This window comes from Lactuca serriola, chromosome 7, assembly GCF_051521515.1.
Source record: "Lactuca serriola cultivar US96UC23 chromosome 7, Lser_US96UC23_V15, whole genome shotgun sequence".
Classification (NCBI taxonomy): domain Eukaryota; kingdom Viridiplantae; phylum Streptophyta; class Magnoliopsida; order Asterales; family Asteraceae; genus Lactuca; species Lactuca serriola.
Window position 1 is genome coordinate 72,103,632 of NC_136414.1, and position 20,758 is coordinate 72,124,389.

At 36.5% G+C, this 20,758-nt stretch overlaps 1 protein-coding gene across 1 annotated transcript; it reads left to right on the top strand.

The window, feature by feature from the left end:
• Positions 1–17,180: 17,180 nt before the first annotated feature.
• On the top strand, positions 17,181–20,357 carry LOC145061461 (Leucine-rich repeat protein kinase family protein). Its single transcript, XM_079008938.1, has one exon. The coding sequence runs from the start codon at positions 17,570–17,572 to the stop codon at positions 20,213–20,215; it is 2,646 nt and encodes an 881-aa protein (XP_078865064.1). The 5' UTR covers positions 17,181–17,569; the 3' UTR covers positions 20,216–20,357.
• Positions 20,358–20,758: the final 401 nt, after the last annotated feature.

Below are 20,758 nucleotides of genomic sequence, written 5' to 3' on the forward strand. Positions count from 1 at the left end.
TTCCGCGGGTAGCTCCAAGCGATATGCTACCCTGCCCACCCTCTCGATCACCCGAAACGGTCCAATATACCGGGGTCCTAGCTTGCCCCTCTTCCTGAATCTGATCACTCCTTTCCAAGGAGATACCTTCAGGAGAACATAATCACCGACCTGGAACTCGAGCTCGGTTCGACGTATATCTGCATAACTCTTCTGGCAACTCTGAGCGGTCAACAACCTCTGCCTAACCTGTTGGATCTGCTCAGTCGTCTGAAGCACTATCTCCGTACTACCCATCACACGTTGCCCTACCTTACCCCAGCAAATAGGGGTACGACATCTCCTCCCATCCAACAGCTCAAAAGGTGGCATACCGATGCTCGAATGATGGCTGTTGTTGTACGAAAACTCTGCCAAGGGTAGATAGGTGTCCCAACTCCCTCCAAAATCCAAAACGCATGCTCGGAGTATATCCTCAAGCGTCTGAATCGTCCGCTTGCTCTGTCCGTCCGTCTGCGGGTGGTATGCGGTACTGAAATGCAGCCTTGTACCTAACTCCTCATGGAACTTCTTCCAAAATCTGGAAGTAAATCACAGGTCTCGATCCGAAACGATCGACAACGGAACCCCATGCCGCGATACCACCTCCCTCACATACAACTCTGCCAACCTCTCAGCAGAAGAGCTCTCACTGATAGCAAGAAAAATGAGCAATCTTCGTCAACCTGTCCACAATCACCCAAATTGCATCGACTCCTCTCGCAGTCCTTGGCAATTTGGTGATGAAATCCATGGTAATTTGTTCCCACTTCCACTCGGGAATCTCCAACGGCTGCAGCTTACCATGCGGACGCTGGTGCTCGGCCTTAACTTGGCGACAAGTTAGGCACCTCTCGATTAACCAAGCAACATCCTTCTTCATACAGGGCCACCAATACTCCTTCTTTAGGTCCAAATACATCTTGGTAGCCCTGGGATAGATCGAGAACTTCGATCGATGCGCCTCCTCCATCAAAATGGTACGCGTCCCTCCCACAAACGGTACCCAAATACGTCCCTGGAAGGTCATAAGCCCACGACTATCGGTAACAAACTCCGACACCTGCCCGATAACTCGCTCTCTCTTATGATTCTCCGGTCTCACTGCCTCGGCCTGGGCCCCTCGGATGGTATCCAATACCGGAGTCATCACCGTCAACCTCATACAGATATCTCGCATCGGGGCACCCTCTGCCCAACGACTCAGGGCGTCAGCTACCACATTAGCCTTGCCCGGGTGGTACAGGATCTCGCAATCATAATCCTTTACCACGTCCAACCATCTCCTCTGCCGCATGTTCAGGTTGGGCTGATCCATCAAGTACTTCAAACTCTTGTGGTACGTGTATATCGTACACCGAACCCCATACAGATAGTGACACCGGATCTTGAGGGCGAACACCACACCCCCAACTCCAGATCGTGGGTGGGATATCTCGTCTCATGAGGCTTCAACTGCCTCGATGAATACGCGATCACATGCCATCTCTGCATCAACACCGCTCCCAACCCCGATATCGATGCGTCACAGTACACTATGAAATCCTCCATCCCTTCCGGTAGTGCGAGTACAGGGGCTTCGCACAATCTCTGGCGAAGGGTCTCAAACGAGGTCTGCTGCTCTGGACCCCATGAGAAAGTAACACCCTTCCGGGTCAACTTGGTAAGTGGCACGACGATCTTGGAGAAATCTCCGATAGTAGCCTGCCAACCCTAAGAAGCTCCTGATCTCCGTAGGTGACCTCAGCACCTCCCAACTCATCACAACCTCGATCTTGGCCGAGTCAACCAAAATCCCATCCTGCTTAACGAGATGCCCTAAGAACTGGACCTCCCGTAACCAAAAATCGCACTTGGAGAATTTGGCGAAAAGCCTCTCCGCTCTTAGAACTCCGAGGAGCTCCCTCAAATGTTCCTCATGCTGCTCTCTGGTCCTCGAATACACCAGGATGTCATCAATGAATACAATGACCGAACGATCCAACATCGGCCTACACACCCTGTTCATGAGATCCATGAACGCCGCTGGTGCATTGGTGAGCCCGAATGGCATCACCACGAACTCGTAATGCCCGTAACGAGTCCTAAACGCCGTCTTTAGGATATCCTCATCCCGAACACTCATCTGGTGATATCCCGATCTCAAGTCAATCTTGGAGAACCAAGACGCCCCCTGCAACTGATCGAATAGATCGTCGATCCTCGGTAACGGATAACGGTTCTTGACCGTCAACTTGTTCAACTCCCGATAATCAATGCACATCCGGTGTGAACCATCCTTTTTCTTGACAAAAAGGATCGGCGCTCCCCAGGGAGAGCTACTGGGACGGATGAACCCTTTCCCCAACAGCTCTTGCAGCTGTGAGGATAACTCCTGCATCTCTGGCGGTGCTAGCCGATACGGCGCCTTGGCGATAGGCGCAGCCCCGGGGAACCAAATCGATACAAAACTCCACCTGCCTCTCGGGAGGCACACCCGGCAACTCCTCGGGAAACACGTCCGGGAACTCACACACTATCGGCATCTCATCCACTGAACTTGGCCTCCCAGCGGCCTCTCGCACATCTGTTACATAGGCTACGAACCCCTTGCAGCCCTGCTGCAAACTCTGCCTCGCTCTAGCGGCCGAACAGAAAACCGAACCACCACGATTCCCCTCGTCGTAAACCGTCAGCGCTCCCCCACTAGGATCTCGGATCGTCACCAATTGACGCTCGCAATTTATGACAGCCCCAAAACGGCTCAACCAATCCATTCCTACTATGACACAAACATCCCCCATAGCGATCGGAATCAAATCGATCGGGAACTCCACCCCGAAGATCTCCAGCATGCATCCACGTATCACCTCGGTAGCACATACCTCACGCTCATCTGCTATGGAAACCCGCAGAGGTCGACTCAACGCCTCCCTCGGAATACTAATGTGCCGACTAAAAGCCAAAGATATGAAAGACCGACTCACACCCGAGTCGAATAAAACCAATGCAGGTACAGAACTCACAAGAAAAGTACCTACGCATAACATATAGCAATTACAATAGCATAAACTCAACATAAAATAGATAAAGATTACATACCCGCCACGACGTCAGGTGCTGCGCGGACCTCCTCTGCAGTCAGCTGGAAGGCTCTCCCCCTAGCCTTCGGTGCTTCGGCCTTCACTGGCCAGGTCTCAACAGCTCAAACCACAGGTGCAGATCCCTGCGCTGACCTCTGAAGCTAGGGGCACTTGGCCTTCCGATGGCCGGTCTGGTTGCAATGGAAGCAAACCGAGAACCCCTTCGGACAGTCCCTCGCAAAATGTCCTTCCTTCCCGCATTTGTAGCATACCCCAGTCTTGCACGGCCCGTCATGGCTCTTGCCGCACTTCCCACAAGTGCGGCCCCTCGAACTGCCCGTCCTCGAATCAGCGGGCTTTGCCCGCTTGGCGGCCAGCTGCGACTGCGTCGGTCGCCGATCACCCCTCTGCAACTCAGTCTCCTCCCTCGCCTGTGTCTCAAGCTCGATCTCCCTCTTCCTGGCATTTGCCTGGAGCTCGGCAAATGTCTGATAAGTCGAGTTCGCCACGAACTCACGGATGTCCCTCCTCAAAATACTCAGATAACGGCTCATGCGAGCCTGCTCAGTGGACACCAACTCCTGGCAAAACAGCGCCCGCTCATGAAACATCCTCGTAATCACTGTCACCGACTCGGTCCCCTGCTTGAGGGTCAGAAACTCCTGAGCTAAACGTTCCCTCTCCACCTGGGGAACATACTCGTCACGAAACATCATAGTAAACCTCTCCCAGGTCACTGCAGTCAGCTCAGCTGTAGAATAGCTCGCGGTCACGAATTTCCACCAGTCCTTCGCCCCCAAGCGAAGCTGGTTGAGTGCAAATCGCACCCTCAAGTGCTCCGGACACGAGCACGTATAGAAACACCCTTCCATGTCTGAGATCCACCTCATAACGGCGATTGGATCCTGTGTACCATCGAACTCCGGTGGTTTCGTGTTGCTGAACTCCCAGTACAGCAACGAATCACCACCCTGGGGTCTCGCAGCAGCAACAGCTGCGGTGGCTGCAGCATCAGTCAAAGCAGCATAACGCTCGTCAAACGTCTCGATCAGTTTGGTCTTAATAGACCCAAACATCTCCGGAATCTCGGCTCTGATGGCAGCAACCACCTCCTCATGGATGATCCGACGGATCTCCTCATCACTCACCCCACTGCTCTCGGGGTTATGGCGTGTCCCGACCATGATCAACCTCTGAAATACAACATAAGAAATATCAGGAATACTCTCGAGTATACTCACACTCGATAACTCAAACATCCTCTCTCTTGGTACCCCCAAGGATTCTTACTTGTACTGCGCACCAATCCGGTGTCTTCAATAGTACGGGCCCAATACTATCGTCCACACCGAATCGATATATAACCCAAGTGCTCCTCCTAGGATCCCAAATCGCAAACACTCTATTCTCGCTATGCACTGGCTACCCTCAATAGCCCTCTCCTGAGCTCCTCACTGCTACCCACTCACTCTCAAAGTATCTCATAGCAGCAGCGATCTCCTAAGCTAAGGCATCACAAATCAGGCTCACTCTAGTCCTAATAGGAATACCTAGCCTTTCTAACATGCACTACATAATAGCTCATAACTCATAACATATAATGTAAGGGTCTTTTGGGGATTCACCGTTCGGGCGCTGGCTGACCGTACACACCTTCCACTCTGCTCGTTTCCCAAAACCTCTTTTTCTTTTTAGAAAATTTAGTTTTATTTGAAAATTTCTCAAATCCTCGGTTTGAGTTTAAATACGCCCGAAGGTGCATCCGAATCCCTTAAACCAAGGCTCTGATACCAACTTGTAACACCGTAAATTTTCAAAATAATTTTTCTTTTTCAAAATCACATAATGTATCACATCACAAATCAAAATCCATAATCAATACTGTTTTCAAAAACAAATCCCAAGATCTCTACACATAATAAACTCCATCGGTGTGTGTGTGTGTACGTGTCAAGTCGTCGCCTTCCCACGGTCCTCGCTAGTACCTGAAACATCAAACACAACAACTGTAAGCATAAATGCTTAATGAGTTCCCCAAAATACCACATACCACAAATACGCCACTCAAGGCTAACCCGACCCTCTGGTCAAGATGTCTCAGCGGGACCCTCCAGTCCCGCAGCTCGTCGGACCCTCTGGTCCAGTCATAGCTCATTAGGCCCTCTGGCCTGTTCTGAATCGTTGGACCCTCCGGTCCGGTCTATATAGTCATACAGCATACAAATAACACATAGCATACAATCTCATAAATATCACATAAGACCCTCTGGCCAAACCAGAACACCACTCAAGGTAACGTATAGTGAGAAGACTCACCTCGCGTGTCTCGGTAACTCGTAAATCTCTTAACCACTAGTGCTCGATCTCCCGAGCTATCATCCTCCTACAACACAAGCGTCTTTCTACTTAATACTACTTGACTCTGACTGACTAGTACCACGAAGTCAAACCAGTCAACGGTCAACCCGACTCGTCGAGTCTGGCGTTGACTCGCCGAGTTCCTACGGGAACCCGATCCCTCTGAATCTCTTCCGGCTCACCGAGTCACTCACCCGACTCGGTTACTCAACCCCTGGTTCGTAATCGACGAACAACTCGCACCAACTCGCCGAGTCTAGGAAATGGACTCGGCGAGTGCATTCCATGCACAACCCCAAACGACCTTCTAAGGTCAGATCCGCTTCACTAACTCATAGATCCAGTCTCCTTAAGCTTATTGACCACGTAAAGTCCAAGTCTTGATGCTCATCAAGAATTGAATAGCTCATGAATGGTGTTTTAGCCTCAAATACATTGATCCCAAGCCAAAACCTCCATGGATGCATATAAAGCTTTGGCAATGAGGTGCTCTGGACCTCTATGGGTCCAGATCCAGGACCTTAACTCGCTAAGGGACCATGAGGACACTAGATCTAGCCATAAATGGGTTCAAAAGCCCTAAATCTACATGAACATCACAATAACAGAGAATGATTCGAGATTGTACCTCAGATGTGATGTTCTGGACCTCAAATCTTCAAGAATCCACCCCTCTCTTGCTTCCTCTTGGCTAGATCTCCTCTTTCCTTGCTAGGCAACAACTCCAAGATCAATAATGGCTCCTTCCCTCACTTGAATTACTCAATTGCTCTAGGGTTTCACTCTGGGGTCCGATGAGTGCAAATGACGGCCATAAGGCCCTTTAAATACGCCTCAAACCCGAGAAATTAGGGTTTCATTAAACAGCATGGACTCGCCGAGTCCAGTCTTGGACTCATCGAGTCCGGACGCGAACCCGCGTCCAAATCCGCGATCATACTCGGCGAGTCTAGGCTCTAACTCGCCGAGTCCCCTCACAAAATACCAAAATAAATAAATAAATAATACCTGGGAATCCGGGCTGTTACAATATATATATATATATATATATATATATATATATATATATATATATATATATATATTTCTTCGATTAGATATCAAAGCGCCTTGATTTTTCTTTAAAGTATTGCTTAGAGACGATCTACAGACTATGGACCTAAGAACAAACTTATATGCTTTGAGAGGATTTTTGGATGAAATTACAAAAAGACTGTCTAAAAATACTAGATTATAGGTGACTTAACAGGTTCAGATAGATGTATGACATAGGCCATCGTGTAAAGGAAGGATTTAGATATAAAGTGTCAAAAATCTAGCCTTTGGGCCCTCATACTCACCTTCACATGCCAGAGAAAGAAGGTTTTGTATCCCTTTTCATGGGTCGCGTAGCCTTAGTGTCCTGCCCGTGTGATATGAACATGCTACACTCCATTTTTTTCCACTTTTAATTTCTTCAAACTTTAAACCTTTGTGTTGTACAAAATCCGTTTGGCATGACGTTTACTTTGTTCATTATTACTTTTCAAGAACTTTCCAATTATTATACATGTAATTTGGACATAAAGAAGACATATTTTTGGCCTCAAGGTTGCTTTTAGGTCCATTTTGATTTTTTCCCCAAAAATCACATATTTCTTGATTTTGCTTCATTAACTCTTATGATTTATCATAAATCACTTATTAATCACTAAAAAAGAGTTTTCAAATTTTAATCATTGCATAACGCATCCTATAATGGTCGTTAAACTTGTTTTAATCTTGCATTCAGTTTGTATCAAATGTGTTTATCGCCAACTATATAACTCACTTAATGGTTAACGTCATACATTTTTATATGTCACATGTATTGGGGAAAAGATGGTGGTGTAGTGTTGGGTATGTGTTCTAATGATGACATGAGATTGATGGCAACGTGAAGATGAAGGCGTTGAGAATATGATGGTGGCGGGAGCTTGATCGTGGTGCGAAGATGAGGGTGAACAAGTGATGATGGAGGTGAGTGGTAAGGGTTGAAGATGATGATAAGTTAAGTTGATGATGATGTAGAATGTAGAGGCAATGACAAGATGATTGTAATAAAGAGAAGATTATAGTATGTGAAGAAGATTGTGAACCAACGATGTAGAGTTTAGGGTTTATAAAAAGGAAGGGAAGAGAGTGAATTATGGAGTGGGCCCATATCCTTTATAAATAATAATAAGTAAGGGTCATAAAGTCATGTCATGTTTGGAAGGGATGAAACATGCAAGTCTTAAAATAACAAGGGAAGGTTTGAGTGAAAAAAAAAACATAGGGATTAAAGATATAGACTGAGCCAAACCATAATGATGATTTGTATAGTTTATCTAAAAACTAGGCGAATACCCGCGCGTTGCGCAGAAACACCTATATAGTTGAAGTCTTAACAAATATATGTATTTTTTTTTTAAATATATAATAATAACGTTGTTGTTAAATTTGATATAATAATTTGTATACTAAATTGATATAATATATTGATTATTTTGAATTATATGATAATATATATACATCTATTATAACTGGATAATTTCAATCGATTGAATGATTTCTACCCGCGAGTTACATATTAATAAAATTAAATATAATATATGGTTTAATATTATTTGTAGTAGTTGTTGTTGTTAATTAATTTTTTTTAAATTTATTTGCTTAATGTTTTAATTTCTATTATTATAATTATTTAAAACATCAAACATTGTTTTTTTTATTTTAAAGGTAACAATATAATCATTTTGAGTTATATGATAATATATACATCTATTATAAGTGGATAATTTCAATCGATTAAATGATTTCTACCTGCGAGTTACATATTAATAAAATTAAATATAATATATGGTTTAATATTATTTATAGTTGTTGTTGTTGTTAATTAATTTTTTTAAAATTTATTTGCTTAATGTTTTAATTTCTATCATTATACTTATTTAAAACATCAAATATTGTTTTTTGATTTTAAAGGTAACAATATAATCATTAATATAGAGTTATTTTTATCCATTGTTATTGTAAGTTAGTTAAGTTACTTATTTGAAACTTTTAACCATTATAAAATATCTTTAGGAAGTATTTTAGTTTAACTGAAATTACAATTTAGTTTTTTCATTTATCACTACAATTTAACACTTTTACCTATTTACAAAATTTTCTTTGGTTTTTTAAGTGAAATAGAAATTTATATTTAAATTGACATTATAACGTTATATTTAAGTTAATAATTTAAGTATTTTGTCCAAACTGTTCAAAAATTGTAGCTTTAAACTGATAATGATTTACATATAACAATATATTAATCTAATAAATTAAGTATAAGATGTTAAAAGTTAAAGACATAACTTTATATGTAGAAGTAAAGATATTATTTTAAAATTTAAAATTTAGTTTATTTATGATTATATTTTAGAATTGATATTTATTTAAACTTATTAATCAACTTATAATCATTATTAGAAAGACATTACAATTTATCACTTTTAACTATTTACAAAATATTCTTTGAGTTGTTTAAGTTAAACAAAATTTTATATTTAAATTGACCATGTAATGCTATACTTAAATTAATAATTTAAGTATTTCATATAAATTGTTACAAAATTGTATCTTTAAAATGATAATGGTTTACAAACAACAATATATTAAAACTAATAAATTAAGTATAATATGTTCAAAGTTAAAAATCATAACGTTATAAGTATTAGTAAAGATATTATTTTAATATTGAAATTTAGTTTATATATGATTACACTTTAGGTTTGATATTTGTTTAACCTAATTAACCAAATTATAATTATTATTAGAAAGAAATTGAAAAGTCATGGGAGTTTCAAATGAATGTGGTGAAAGGAAAAATACATGGGAGTTTCAAATGAATGCGGTGAAAGAAAAAATGCTTCTTTTATAAGTATATAATGAAATTATTATTAGTAGGTGTATACCGAACAAAATTTATTAGTATCATTCATAAAGAAATATTGGTATTTTATTATTACTTTGATATTTAGTGATTAACTAGGGCTTGGACTGTCTGTGATATGTTGTGGAAGCCCGATATAATGAAAAACGCAACTCGACATGGATATGGTTTGTGAGAGAAATTTTGAGACAACTTTCCACATAGTTATTTTCAACCCAGCCTAAAATTGCAAACAATAATACTATTTCATACCATAATGATGCTAATTTATGCAGTTTTATGGTGATGATCTTGAACCAACATATTTTGATCATATAAAACAAAGCAACAGAACACTTGTAATTACATTCAAACGTTTTTTAATCTTTTATCATCTTCAAGAAATAAGAACATAAGCAGGGTGTTGAAAAACTTAGAGGTCTCAAGGTAACCCTTTGCAAAGTGGACCACAATAAGTATACAAATAAAGTTTCTATCTTAATAAATATATATGAAGGAGATGGACAATAATAAAATTTGAAAGTATATCATATTTGGTACAATACTACAAATAACAATTAATAAAAATAATTAATAAAAATAATCTTAATGAAAATGAAAACTATAAAAACAAAATATGTTATGGATGAAAAATATAATTTTAAAATATAATATGGGACTGAAATTGTAACTTACAAAATACAAATAATATAAATTTGTAATAATTAAGGATGAAAACAATTAATTCAAAATTAGTAGAAGGGAAAAGTGTAAATATAAAAGTTTGTTATAAGAAGAATCAAAATTGTTATTTCCAATTAGAAGCTTATTTGTATTTTATATCAAATGCTTCAACAATTATAATATGATTTGAGTTTAGTAGTTTTCACTATTAAGAAAAACAATGGTTAATGAATGGTAATTCCTCCTCACAATTCATATTTGGTAATATATATATATATATATATATATATATATATATATATATATATATATATATATGCAATGGTTAATGAATAGTAATTCCTCATCACAATTCATATTTGGTAATATATATATATATATATATATATATATATATATATATATATATGGTGTGGGGTGGGAGGTTTTAGGATAGTTTATTTAAATCAGTAAACATTTTTTTGCTAAAAATGTTTATTAGTTTATTTGATAAATACAAAATTTAAGATTGTCTTTTTGTTAAAAATTCTTATTAGCTTATTCAATACTATATATATTTTTTTAATAAACTTGTTTGGTAGCAAGAAAGTATAAATGGATAAATATTGTTTTTAAAAATAGTTAAAGTAGTTTATATATATAAAATGCAAAAAAAAGCCATCACATGCATTTATATAATTGAAAATATTTAATATTTTTACATATATTTCAATTAAGTATATTAACAAAAAAAAAAAAAAAAGAAAAAGATAGGTTTGAAGATATTATGCAATATTTGAACATATTTAAGTATTTTTACATAGATTTAAATTAAGTAAATAAAAAAAGATTGATAGGTTTGAAGATATTATTGATAGTTTCAAGAGTAAATTACATAAATGATTATTATGGTTTGGTCGATTATTCAATTTTGGTCTTTTAAGTTTTAAATTTTGATAGGTTATATCTTTGTGGATTGTGAAAATTACACTCAGGTCCTTGGTCATATAAAATGACCAAATTATGATTTATTTTTTTTTTTTTTTAACAATTTATTATATATATATATATATATATATATATATATATATATATATATATATATATAATATAGATTATTTATAATTTTTTTTTAAATCTATTATTTAAATTATATAAAATCATATTATTATTATTATTGTTGTTGTTGTTATTTATTTATTTATTCTTTATTTATCTTTATTTTTGTGGTTTAAAATTCTTTCAATATTTTTGACGTTTTATTTAAATATATTTTTTTAATATTGTTTTTTTCAACGTTTTGTTCGTTTAAATTATATAATGATTTTTTGACATTTTTTCGAATAAACAAATTAAAAAAATAACCCGAATAACTATCATTCTTCAAATAATTTTTTTTAATATTTGTTTATTTCTTTCTTTAAACGATATATATATATATATATATATATATATATATATATATATATATATATATATATATATATATATATATATAGGTTTACTTTGTTTTTTTTAAGAAATAGTTATACGAAAAATAAATATAGTAATTATTTAGGCAATATATGAAGAAGCACTGACATATGTTCATGAACATTCTAAACGAACATGAACGGATAAACGAATGAGATTTTCTTTTCAATGTTCTTTCGTTTAACAAATCATCTTGTTCATGTTCGTTCGTTTATGTTTGTGAACAGTGGCGAACCTTAGTGGTGCCCCAGGGGTCCCGAGCCACTGCTCCGACGCCGACACGCAGTGTAAATTTTTTTTATTGTTTTTTTAATGTTATTTCTATAGGGTGCACCAGCTTAAAACACGAGTGACACTACTAATATAGATTTATTTGGAATTTTTTTTAGTGTCACCCCTACGAAAATGTTATGCGTCCGCCACTGTTTGTGAACATACTATACGAACAAAAACGAACATATAATATGATAATATGATCAAAAAAATTGAACATAAATAAATATAAATAAATTAAACGAACGGACATAAATGAACGTAAACGAACAAGATAAACGAACGTTCATGAACATAATGAACGAACGCGACCATTGTTCATGTTTGTTTTTGGTTAACTAAACGAACAATAATTTTTTTTCATGTTTGTTCATTTATTAAATAAACAAATATAAACAAACTTAACGCCGAACAGTTCATGAACGTTACCGAACATTCAGTTCATTTACAGCCATACATATATGTGATTGATGTAAACAAAGAACATATAAAAAACAACGTTAAGTAATTATATTGGACGGACAAAACGTCAAAAAAAACAACATTAAAAATATATTTAAATATAACCTCAAAAATATTAAAAGATTTTTAAACAAAAATAAATAAAGAAAGAAAAAATAATAATAATAATAATAATATTTTATATAATTGATTTAAAAAATAAAAATAATTTTATAAATAATCTATATTAATTCTTTTAAAAAATAAAAAAACAATTATATATATATATATATATATATATATATATATATATATATATATATATATAATAAATTGTTAAAAAATGAAAAAAGAAAGAAAGGGTAATTTGGTCTTTTTATATGGACTAAGGACCTATAATGTAATTTTCACAAACCGTAGGGATTTAACCTATCAAATTTTAAACTTATGAACCAAAACTGAGAATTCGACAAAACGACAAGGACCATTTCTATAATTTACTCTAGTTTTAATCTTTTTTGACAAAATTGCAAGAATGGTCCATGTGGTTAGGTCGAAATTGTCACTTTGGGCCAAACAAGTTTGGACTAGCATTCATGGTCCAAATGTTTTCATTTTCTTGCCACTTTGGTCCAATTTACTTTAAACTTTATTGTAATGACCAATTTGCCCTTGTTTTTTTAAGGTTTTTTATTTATTAAAATACTTTTAAAGTTATTAAAAGAAAAAGAAAAAGAAAAAGAAAAAAGAAAAACTCTCTCTCTCTCTCCATACACCTTCAAATCCAATGTCCTTTTCTGCCATTATAACCACCACCGGTCTACATTACCGCCGCCACCAACACCAGACGCCACCAACAGTCGGACGTCGGGAAATTTAACTAGGTCCGGCGAGATATTATTTTTTGGCAAGAAAAAAGTTACTGATGGGTCTCGAATTTGATTTCCAGCGAGAAAAAATTGCAGGTCAGTGAATGGGTCTCAAACTCCCATTTTAGGAATAATGATTTGCAGGTGGGAGGTTCAACAAAACTCAAATAAATATCAACCCAAAATTTAAGATGATTATGTTCAAGTGTTCTTGGTATGAACAAATAGAAGCCCAAAATGTAAGATCTGAAATCTTGTTCATAGTGAAGCAAATCAAAATTATTGTCATTTTCGTTCTTGTGTTCAAAAAATGACCACCGATGAGCAAACCCTAGAACTTAACCTGAAATCTTTAGAGTCTTGATGAACTTAACTTGAAATCTTCAGAAAACCCTTCATAACTCCGAAAACTCTAATTTTGATTTTGGGTTTCTTCACAGATCCAACCATCACTGACTCAATTTCTTATACAACCACTATCATTGCAGCTACAAAGTCAGATCGAAGATAAGCCTCCATGGCAGACAACGATTTCACAGTTGGAGATGACCCTAACATCATAACACCTTTCGTTTTACTGATGAAGAAAGAGAAACAATGGGGTTGACGATCGTAATGTGAGTGTGTATGTGTGCCTAAGCTCTTGAAAGACTGTAGAGAGATGGTGAGAGAGATGTCGTTCGACCTCAGATATGGGTTCTATGTATGTGTTTTGCGTTTATGATCAAAGTCGAAATCTGAAAAATCTTTGAAGAACAAAAATATTAAATATGAGTTCTTTAACATTTGGTTTCATGTTTTTCAGATCTCTTAGGTTCATCTTCATTTTGGTTCATCTGGTGTGTGTTTTTATGTAAAAACAGGTATGTGTTTATGTTTAAGAACAAAGCGAGAATGGATCAGTCGGAGAAGGGGAAATGCCGGCAATGAGAGAAAGCATAAAAATCTTGGGAAGAAAAAGAAGTGGGTGGAGGATTTTGACTTTCTTTTTCACAGGGGAGAGAGAGGGGGGGAGGGGAGGTAGAAAGAGAGAGAGAGAGAGAGATAGAGAAAGATGTAACGCCTTAACTATAAAAGTATTTTAATAAATAAAAAACTTTAAAAATCAAACAACAAGGGCAAATTGGTCATTACAATAAAGTTTAAAGTAAATTGGACCAAAGTAGCAAGAAAATGAAAACCTTTGGATAATGAGTGCTAGCCCAAACCTTTTTGGCCCAAAGTAGCAATTTTGACCTAACCACATGGACTACTTTTGCAATTTTGTCATCTTTTTTTTGAAGGGTGGTTTGGTGTGGTGGACAATGATATCTAATACGACAATATGTCATAACACCCAACGAACTCGGGTTCAATCCCTTTCCGAAGAGATAACAAAATCTTTAGCAACCCAGTTTTCTGTTAAGGGGTTTCAATGCTTTCGACACGGATAAAACTCGGTACTATCCCCCCATAAACCCCTGGGAAGGAAAAACTGAAGTATGTCTCCGTCCAATTAAGCTGAACCTCATTAACTACTGATAGTTTTAATATAATAAGCCTTTGAAAAAATTAAGAAAGCATTAGACTTTTGAAAAGATAACTATTTAAAAATTCTAAAAACATATTTTAAAAAATGTTTAATAGCTTTTCAAACACTTTTAATATTATACCATATATTAAAATAAATTGTTTAGAAATAATATATTTTTGTAGTTTCATACTTTCACCATAAAAATAAAAAATAAAAGTGTTTTATTTCGTAGTCTATCACAAGTGACTTTAACGATAAGTTAAGAATAAAGGAAAATGTCATTGTAGCACAATGAATTTATGTGATTTGTTCGATTTTACAATTTTTTTTTGCATAGGTCATCTAACTTTTACTATACATGTCAACTAGGTCATTATCATTAGATTTTAACCATTCATCCATTAAATAGTTATCTAAATTACACGAATGACCCCTATGATTTAAATTTATTTCGTAGTTGGTCCCTACCAACCATGGTTTAAACTATACGACCAAAATTGTCATATTTCTGAAACTTTAGGGACCAATGTCTAACATTTTAATCATCTTCCCCATCAAATCTAGTTGAAACTAAATGCATCCCCGAAACAATTGGGTTCTTGGTTCTTTCTCACAAGAACATTTTTTTAATTACATTTCAATAGAACATTTTTCTAGAAAATTAGTATAACCCATATAAAATATAAATAAAACATTTAAAATGATTAAAAAGTAAATAGCTAATATTCTTGTAATTTGTATTTGAATAAAAAGTACTTGGTTATTGGTAGAAAGAGACTACATACATGTACATCGTCTCCCAGAGACGCCGACTGCGGAATTTCCTCTAACAATGGTGACCATTGCTTTCTAGAACCAAAATCCATGTGTTCCGACTTCATAAATTCCTCAACTTTCTTCTTTTTCTTCTTCTTTCCGACCGAAGATTTTTCACATTTCACCGGTGACGCCAGTGTAATATTCACCATGTCCACCATCGGAATCCTCCACCAGTTTCCTTCATTGTCGTTTCTCAACGCCTTCACTCTGTTTCTAGCCCTGAGTCCCAACCCCATTGGGTAGCCATGGCTAGTGTTGGCATTAGTTGAAACAATATTATTTGATTCATCGTTTACTAGAACTGAATTCGAATCCCCCATGATACTATCATTCCTATGTTCTATTTCCTCATCAAGAAGAGACTGAGTATCAAAATCATCAAGACCCTCATCGCTCAATTTCACAGAAACACAATTCAATTCGATTTTGATTTCCCCATGAACAGCAGAGCAACTGCTTAATTGTAAGTTTGATTTGGTTGTTTTCGAGGTGCTTAAGGCTTTCGAGTGGAAATTGCAATTGGAGAATTGCTTGCTTCCGAAAAGGTTGAAGATGGGGACGACATATTCAAAACTGTTTTACTGGAAATAGTACTAGTACGTGGCCATTTGATCATTTGATCAATATCAAACCCACAAGTTCTTGAACCTAAACACGAGGACATTTTGAGCTTTCAAAAACTCAACTGACCCCAAATTTAATCAACCCATTCAAATAAATGACAAAATATATCGAAAACCTAAAATTTAGGGACATGGTTTCTGGGTTGCAGATGAGTTCAATCAATTTGTGAGAAAGAACCAAGAACACAACATACAATCGAAGAAGAACTAAGAACCCAATTGTTTTGGGGATGCATTGGTGTTTCCACCATATTTGATAGGGAAGATGATTAAAATGTTAGACTTTGGTCCCTAAGGTTCCAGAATTATGACAATTTTTGTCGTATAATTAAAACCATGTATGGTAGGGGACCAACTACGAAAAAAATTTAAATCATAACGACCATTCGTGTAATTTAGATAACTATTTAACGAATAAATAGTTAAAAACTAACGATAATGACCTAATTGACATCTACAGTAAAAGTTAGATGACCTAATGTGCAAAAAAAAACATAATTGATCAAGTCGGACAAATCACATAAGTTCATTGTACTAGAGTGACATTTTTCCTAAAAATAATTGCACCTTTGGTTCTTTATGTGGAACATTCACTCTCACAGCAACACTTTCATATACTGATAAGTTTGGTCCTTGTGTACAAAACAAATTATAAAAAATGCCCCTGAAAATTACAAAAAGGTCCCTAAATATATTTTGTGTTACACAAGCTATTTAATATTTTTTTTATGTTGGCATGTTTGGTTAATTTGTAGAAAATAAATAACAAAAAGTGCCAATATACTTTACTAAAAAGTCCGTGCGCAATTTTTTTTATAGAAACAATCCATTTATTTAAAGAAAATACAAAAATGATCCCCGCCAAATAGAAAATTTATGCATCACCAACAAAATGTATATAGTAGACCCACGACCTGCGTCTTTGCGAAACGATGAATGAACATTTTCTAGTTATTATTATTATTCTAAAATATAAATTGAATATCTTTTAAAGAAAAGATAAATAATCAATTTATAATTTTCACAATTATAATTTTTTTGCTCGATGATCATTGAATTCTATTAAAGCATGTTCTTATGATTTCACCAACCAATCGACATTTGCCCACTAACCCTTTTTCATCATGTTCATTAATGAATTTTCCAAACCACTTCAGTGTGAATTTCTCTTCCCAACATTTTTTACCCAATTATTTTTCCCATTAAAGAAATATATAAAAATCAAACCTTTTCCTGATGCCTTTATTGCTCCTTTCAACAGAAAGACAAAATCTCTTTTAATTTGCTTGTTTTCTCTGTTCGCTTGCTCGTGCCTCCAACCCCCAAATAAGCTAAAGTCCAGCTCTTTTGAAGGGGAAATATATAAATGGCGATAAACTCGTCTTTCTCGTAAATTTCTTGAAAATACCCAATTCATTTAGGGTAGTCGATCGGCGGTGGATGGCGGTGGCTGCGGCGGCGGGTGGTGGTGTTTGAGTTAAACTCAAATTGATGATAAACCGAAGCGCTTTCTTGGAGTCTTGAAAACTCCTTTTCCGAACATGGGTTTTGCTCACTTTGGTTCAATTGTTCTTCTTACTCTGTTCTTCAGGTCAAACTTTGGTCAACAACAAGAACAGCCCACACCCATTCCCAATACAGATGAGTTCTTCATCTCTGATTTCTTTCAGAAAATGGGTATTTTAAATTCTTCGATTTCTCATGTTTACAATTTTTCTTCACCCGTTTGTTCATGGCAAGTTGTTTTCTGTGATGCCAATCAAGAACATGTCATAGGTCTAAATGCTCCTAATTTGGGTCTTTCTGGTTCAATCCCCGATAACACAATCGGCAAACTCACAAAGCTTCAATCTTTGGATCTAAGCAGTAATCAGATCACTAATTTGCCTAATGATTTTTGGAGTTTGGGTTCACTGAAAACTCTTAATCTTTCGAACAACACAATCTCCATGAATCTTCCGAGTAACATCGGAAACTTCGGTTCACTTGAAAAATTAGACCTTTCGTTCAATAATTTCTTCGGTAGTCTCCCTGAATCGATTAGTTCGTTAATCAGTTTACAAGTTCTTAATCTCAATCGAAATGGGTTCGATTCCACTGTTCCATTGGGAATCTTAGCATGTCGTTCATTGATTTCTCTCGACTTTTCTTCCAACAGTTTCAATGGAAGTCTTCCCGATGGTTTTGGTTCGTCATTTCCCAAACTCAAAAGTTTGAATCTTGCTGGAAATGAAATGAAGGGAAAAGATTCAGATTTTTCGAAATTAGAATCTTTAAAATACCTTAACATTTCCAAGAATCTTTTTCAGGGTTCTGTTGTTGAAATCTTTCAGGAGTCATTGGAAGTGGTCGATTTGAGTAGTAATCACTTCGAAGGTCTTATTTCTCAGGTAAACTTTAGTTCATTAGTTTATCTTGATGTCTCCAATAATGAAGTTAGTGGAGAATTTTTCAGTAATTTAAGTGAAACCCATAATCTCAAACACCTTAATTTCGCCAACAACAGATTTTCGAAGCAAAATTTTCTCAAAATCGATCAAATTCCTAGTTTAGAATACTTAAACTTGTCCCACACGAATCTAATCGGCGGAATTGGTGACCAAATCTCGATGTTAACTCATCTGAAAACACTTGATCTCTCGAGTAATCATCTCACTGGTAAAATCCCACTTTTGACCTCAAAAACCCTCCAAAATCTCGATCTTTCTTTCAATAATCTAACCGGTGAAATACCCATTTCGCTCTTGAGAAAGCTTCCATGGATGGAAAGATTCAACTTTTCTTACAATAATCTAACCCTTTGTGACGCACAATTTTCCCTCGAAACCCTTCATTCAGCTTTCATTGGTTCATCAAATAATTGCCCAATTGCTGCAAACCCTAATCTTTTAAAGACCAAAACTCATACCCATAAAGGACTCGAGCTTGCTTTAGCTTTAACCATTTCATTGATCGTTTTACTCGGGGCATTGCTATTTTGTGCATTCGGTTGTCGGAAAAAAACCCAAATGTGGGCCCTAAAGCAAGATTCATATAAAGAAGAACAAGTGATTTCGGGTCCATTTTCATTCCAAACGGATTCAACCACATGGGTTGCAGATGTAAAAGTTGCAAATTTAGTCCCTGTAGTTATCTTTGAAAAGCCATTACTAAATTTCACCTTTTCGGATCTTCTATCCGCCACTTCGAATTTTGATAGGGGTACCCTTTTGGCCGAAGGGCGTTTTGGTCCGGTTTATCGCGGGTTTTTACCCGGTGGGATCCATGTAGCCGTAAAAGTTCTAGTTCTTGGATCCACCATGACCGATCAAGAAGCAGCTAGAGAGCTCGAGTATCTTGGAAGAATAAAACACCCGAATCTTGTTCCTTTAACCGGATATTGTCTCGCTGGTGAAAAAAGAATCGCGATTTACGATTACATGGAGAATGGCAACTTGCATAATTTGCTCCACGATCTTCCTCTTGGAATTCAAACCACGGAAGATTGGCGTTTCGATACTTGGCAAGCAGAAGCAGATGAAAGTAACGGTATCAGTAACAGTATTAGTAACAGTAATAGTATTGGTATTCAACACGTGGGCTCAGGAGATTTGTTGGCCACATGGCAATTTAGGCATAAAATTGCGTTAGGCACTGCTCGCGCTCTGGCGTTTCTCCACCATGGATGTTCGCCACCGATCATCCATAGGGACGTCAAGGCGAGCAGTGTTTATCTTGATTTGAATCTTGAACCAAGATTATCGGATTTTGGACTCGCGAAAATCTTTGGGAATGATCTTCAAGATGAAATGGCGCGTGGGTCCTTTGGGTATGTTCCACCCGAGTTTTTGAATCAAGATGGAAGCTCGAATAGCTCGTCACCATGTGTGATTACTCCAAAATCCGATGTTTATGGATTTGGAGTGATTCTTCTTGAGTTAATATCGGGGAAAAACCCGGTTGAAGATGAATACCCAGATGAAAATAACTCAAAAGATTCGAATTTGGTGAGTTGGGTGAGAGGTTTAGTGAGGAAGAATTGTGGGTTTTTGGCGATAGATCCAAAGATTCACAACACAGGAATCGAGGCTCATATGGTGGAGGCATTGAAGATTGGGTATTTATGTACGGCTGATCTTCCGGCCAAGCGGCCGAGTATGCAACAGGTGGTTGGACTTTTAAAGGATCTTGAACCAGTCATGAATTAGTGAGAATTTTAATGTTTTTTTTTTCATCTTTTTTGAGGTTGTGGTTTTTTTTTTGTTAGATTGTTGTTATGGTGTACAGTTTGTTTGAATATCTTTGAAGGCAACCGATTCTAAAGAAGTTTTCGATGATTTAAACTTGTAATCTTTAAGGTGTCGTCTAATATGAAAGGATTGCATATCGTTCGAGCTAAGCTCTTTTAATGCATGAAAATATACATGTAAAAATAACTCGAATAGAAAGCTAATTTGGTGACTATAAGGTCCTGTTTTTTTTTCTCTACTAATTGTTGTCCGAAGAATGTTTACAAAATATTTAACAACATTACCTACTTTTAGGCGAATGAAAGCAAAAAATAAAGATTTGTTAAAAGATTAGCTTAGTGGGAAAAACTTAACATCTCCTTATTTGTAAAAAGTATGGCTTGATGGGAAAAATATAAACTTAACTAATATTTTTATTAAGTCTTCGAGTAAAATTCTAGCATCATTGGACCACAGCCTACTTGATAAAAAGATTTGAAGAGAATATACATGTATGAATAA

Coding starts and splice junctions, on each gene's coding strand:
- LOC145061461 (XM_079008938.1), top strand. CDS start 17,570: ATGGGTTTTGCTCACTTTGGTTCAATTGTTCTTCTTACTCTGTTCTTC.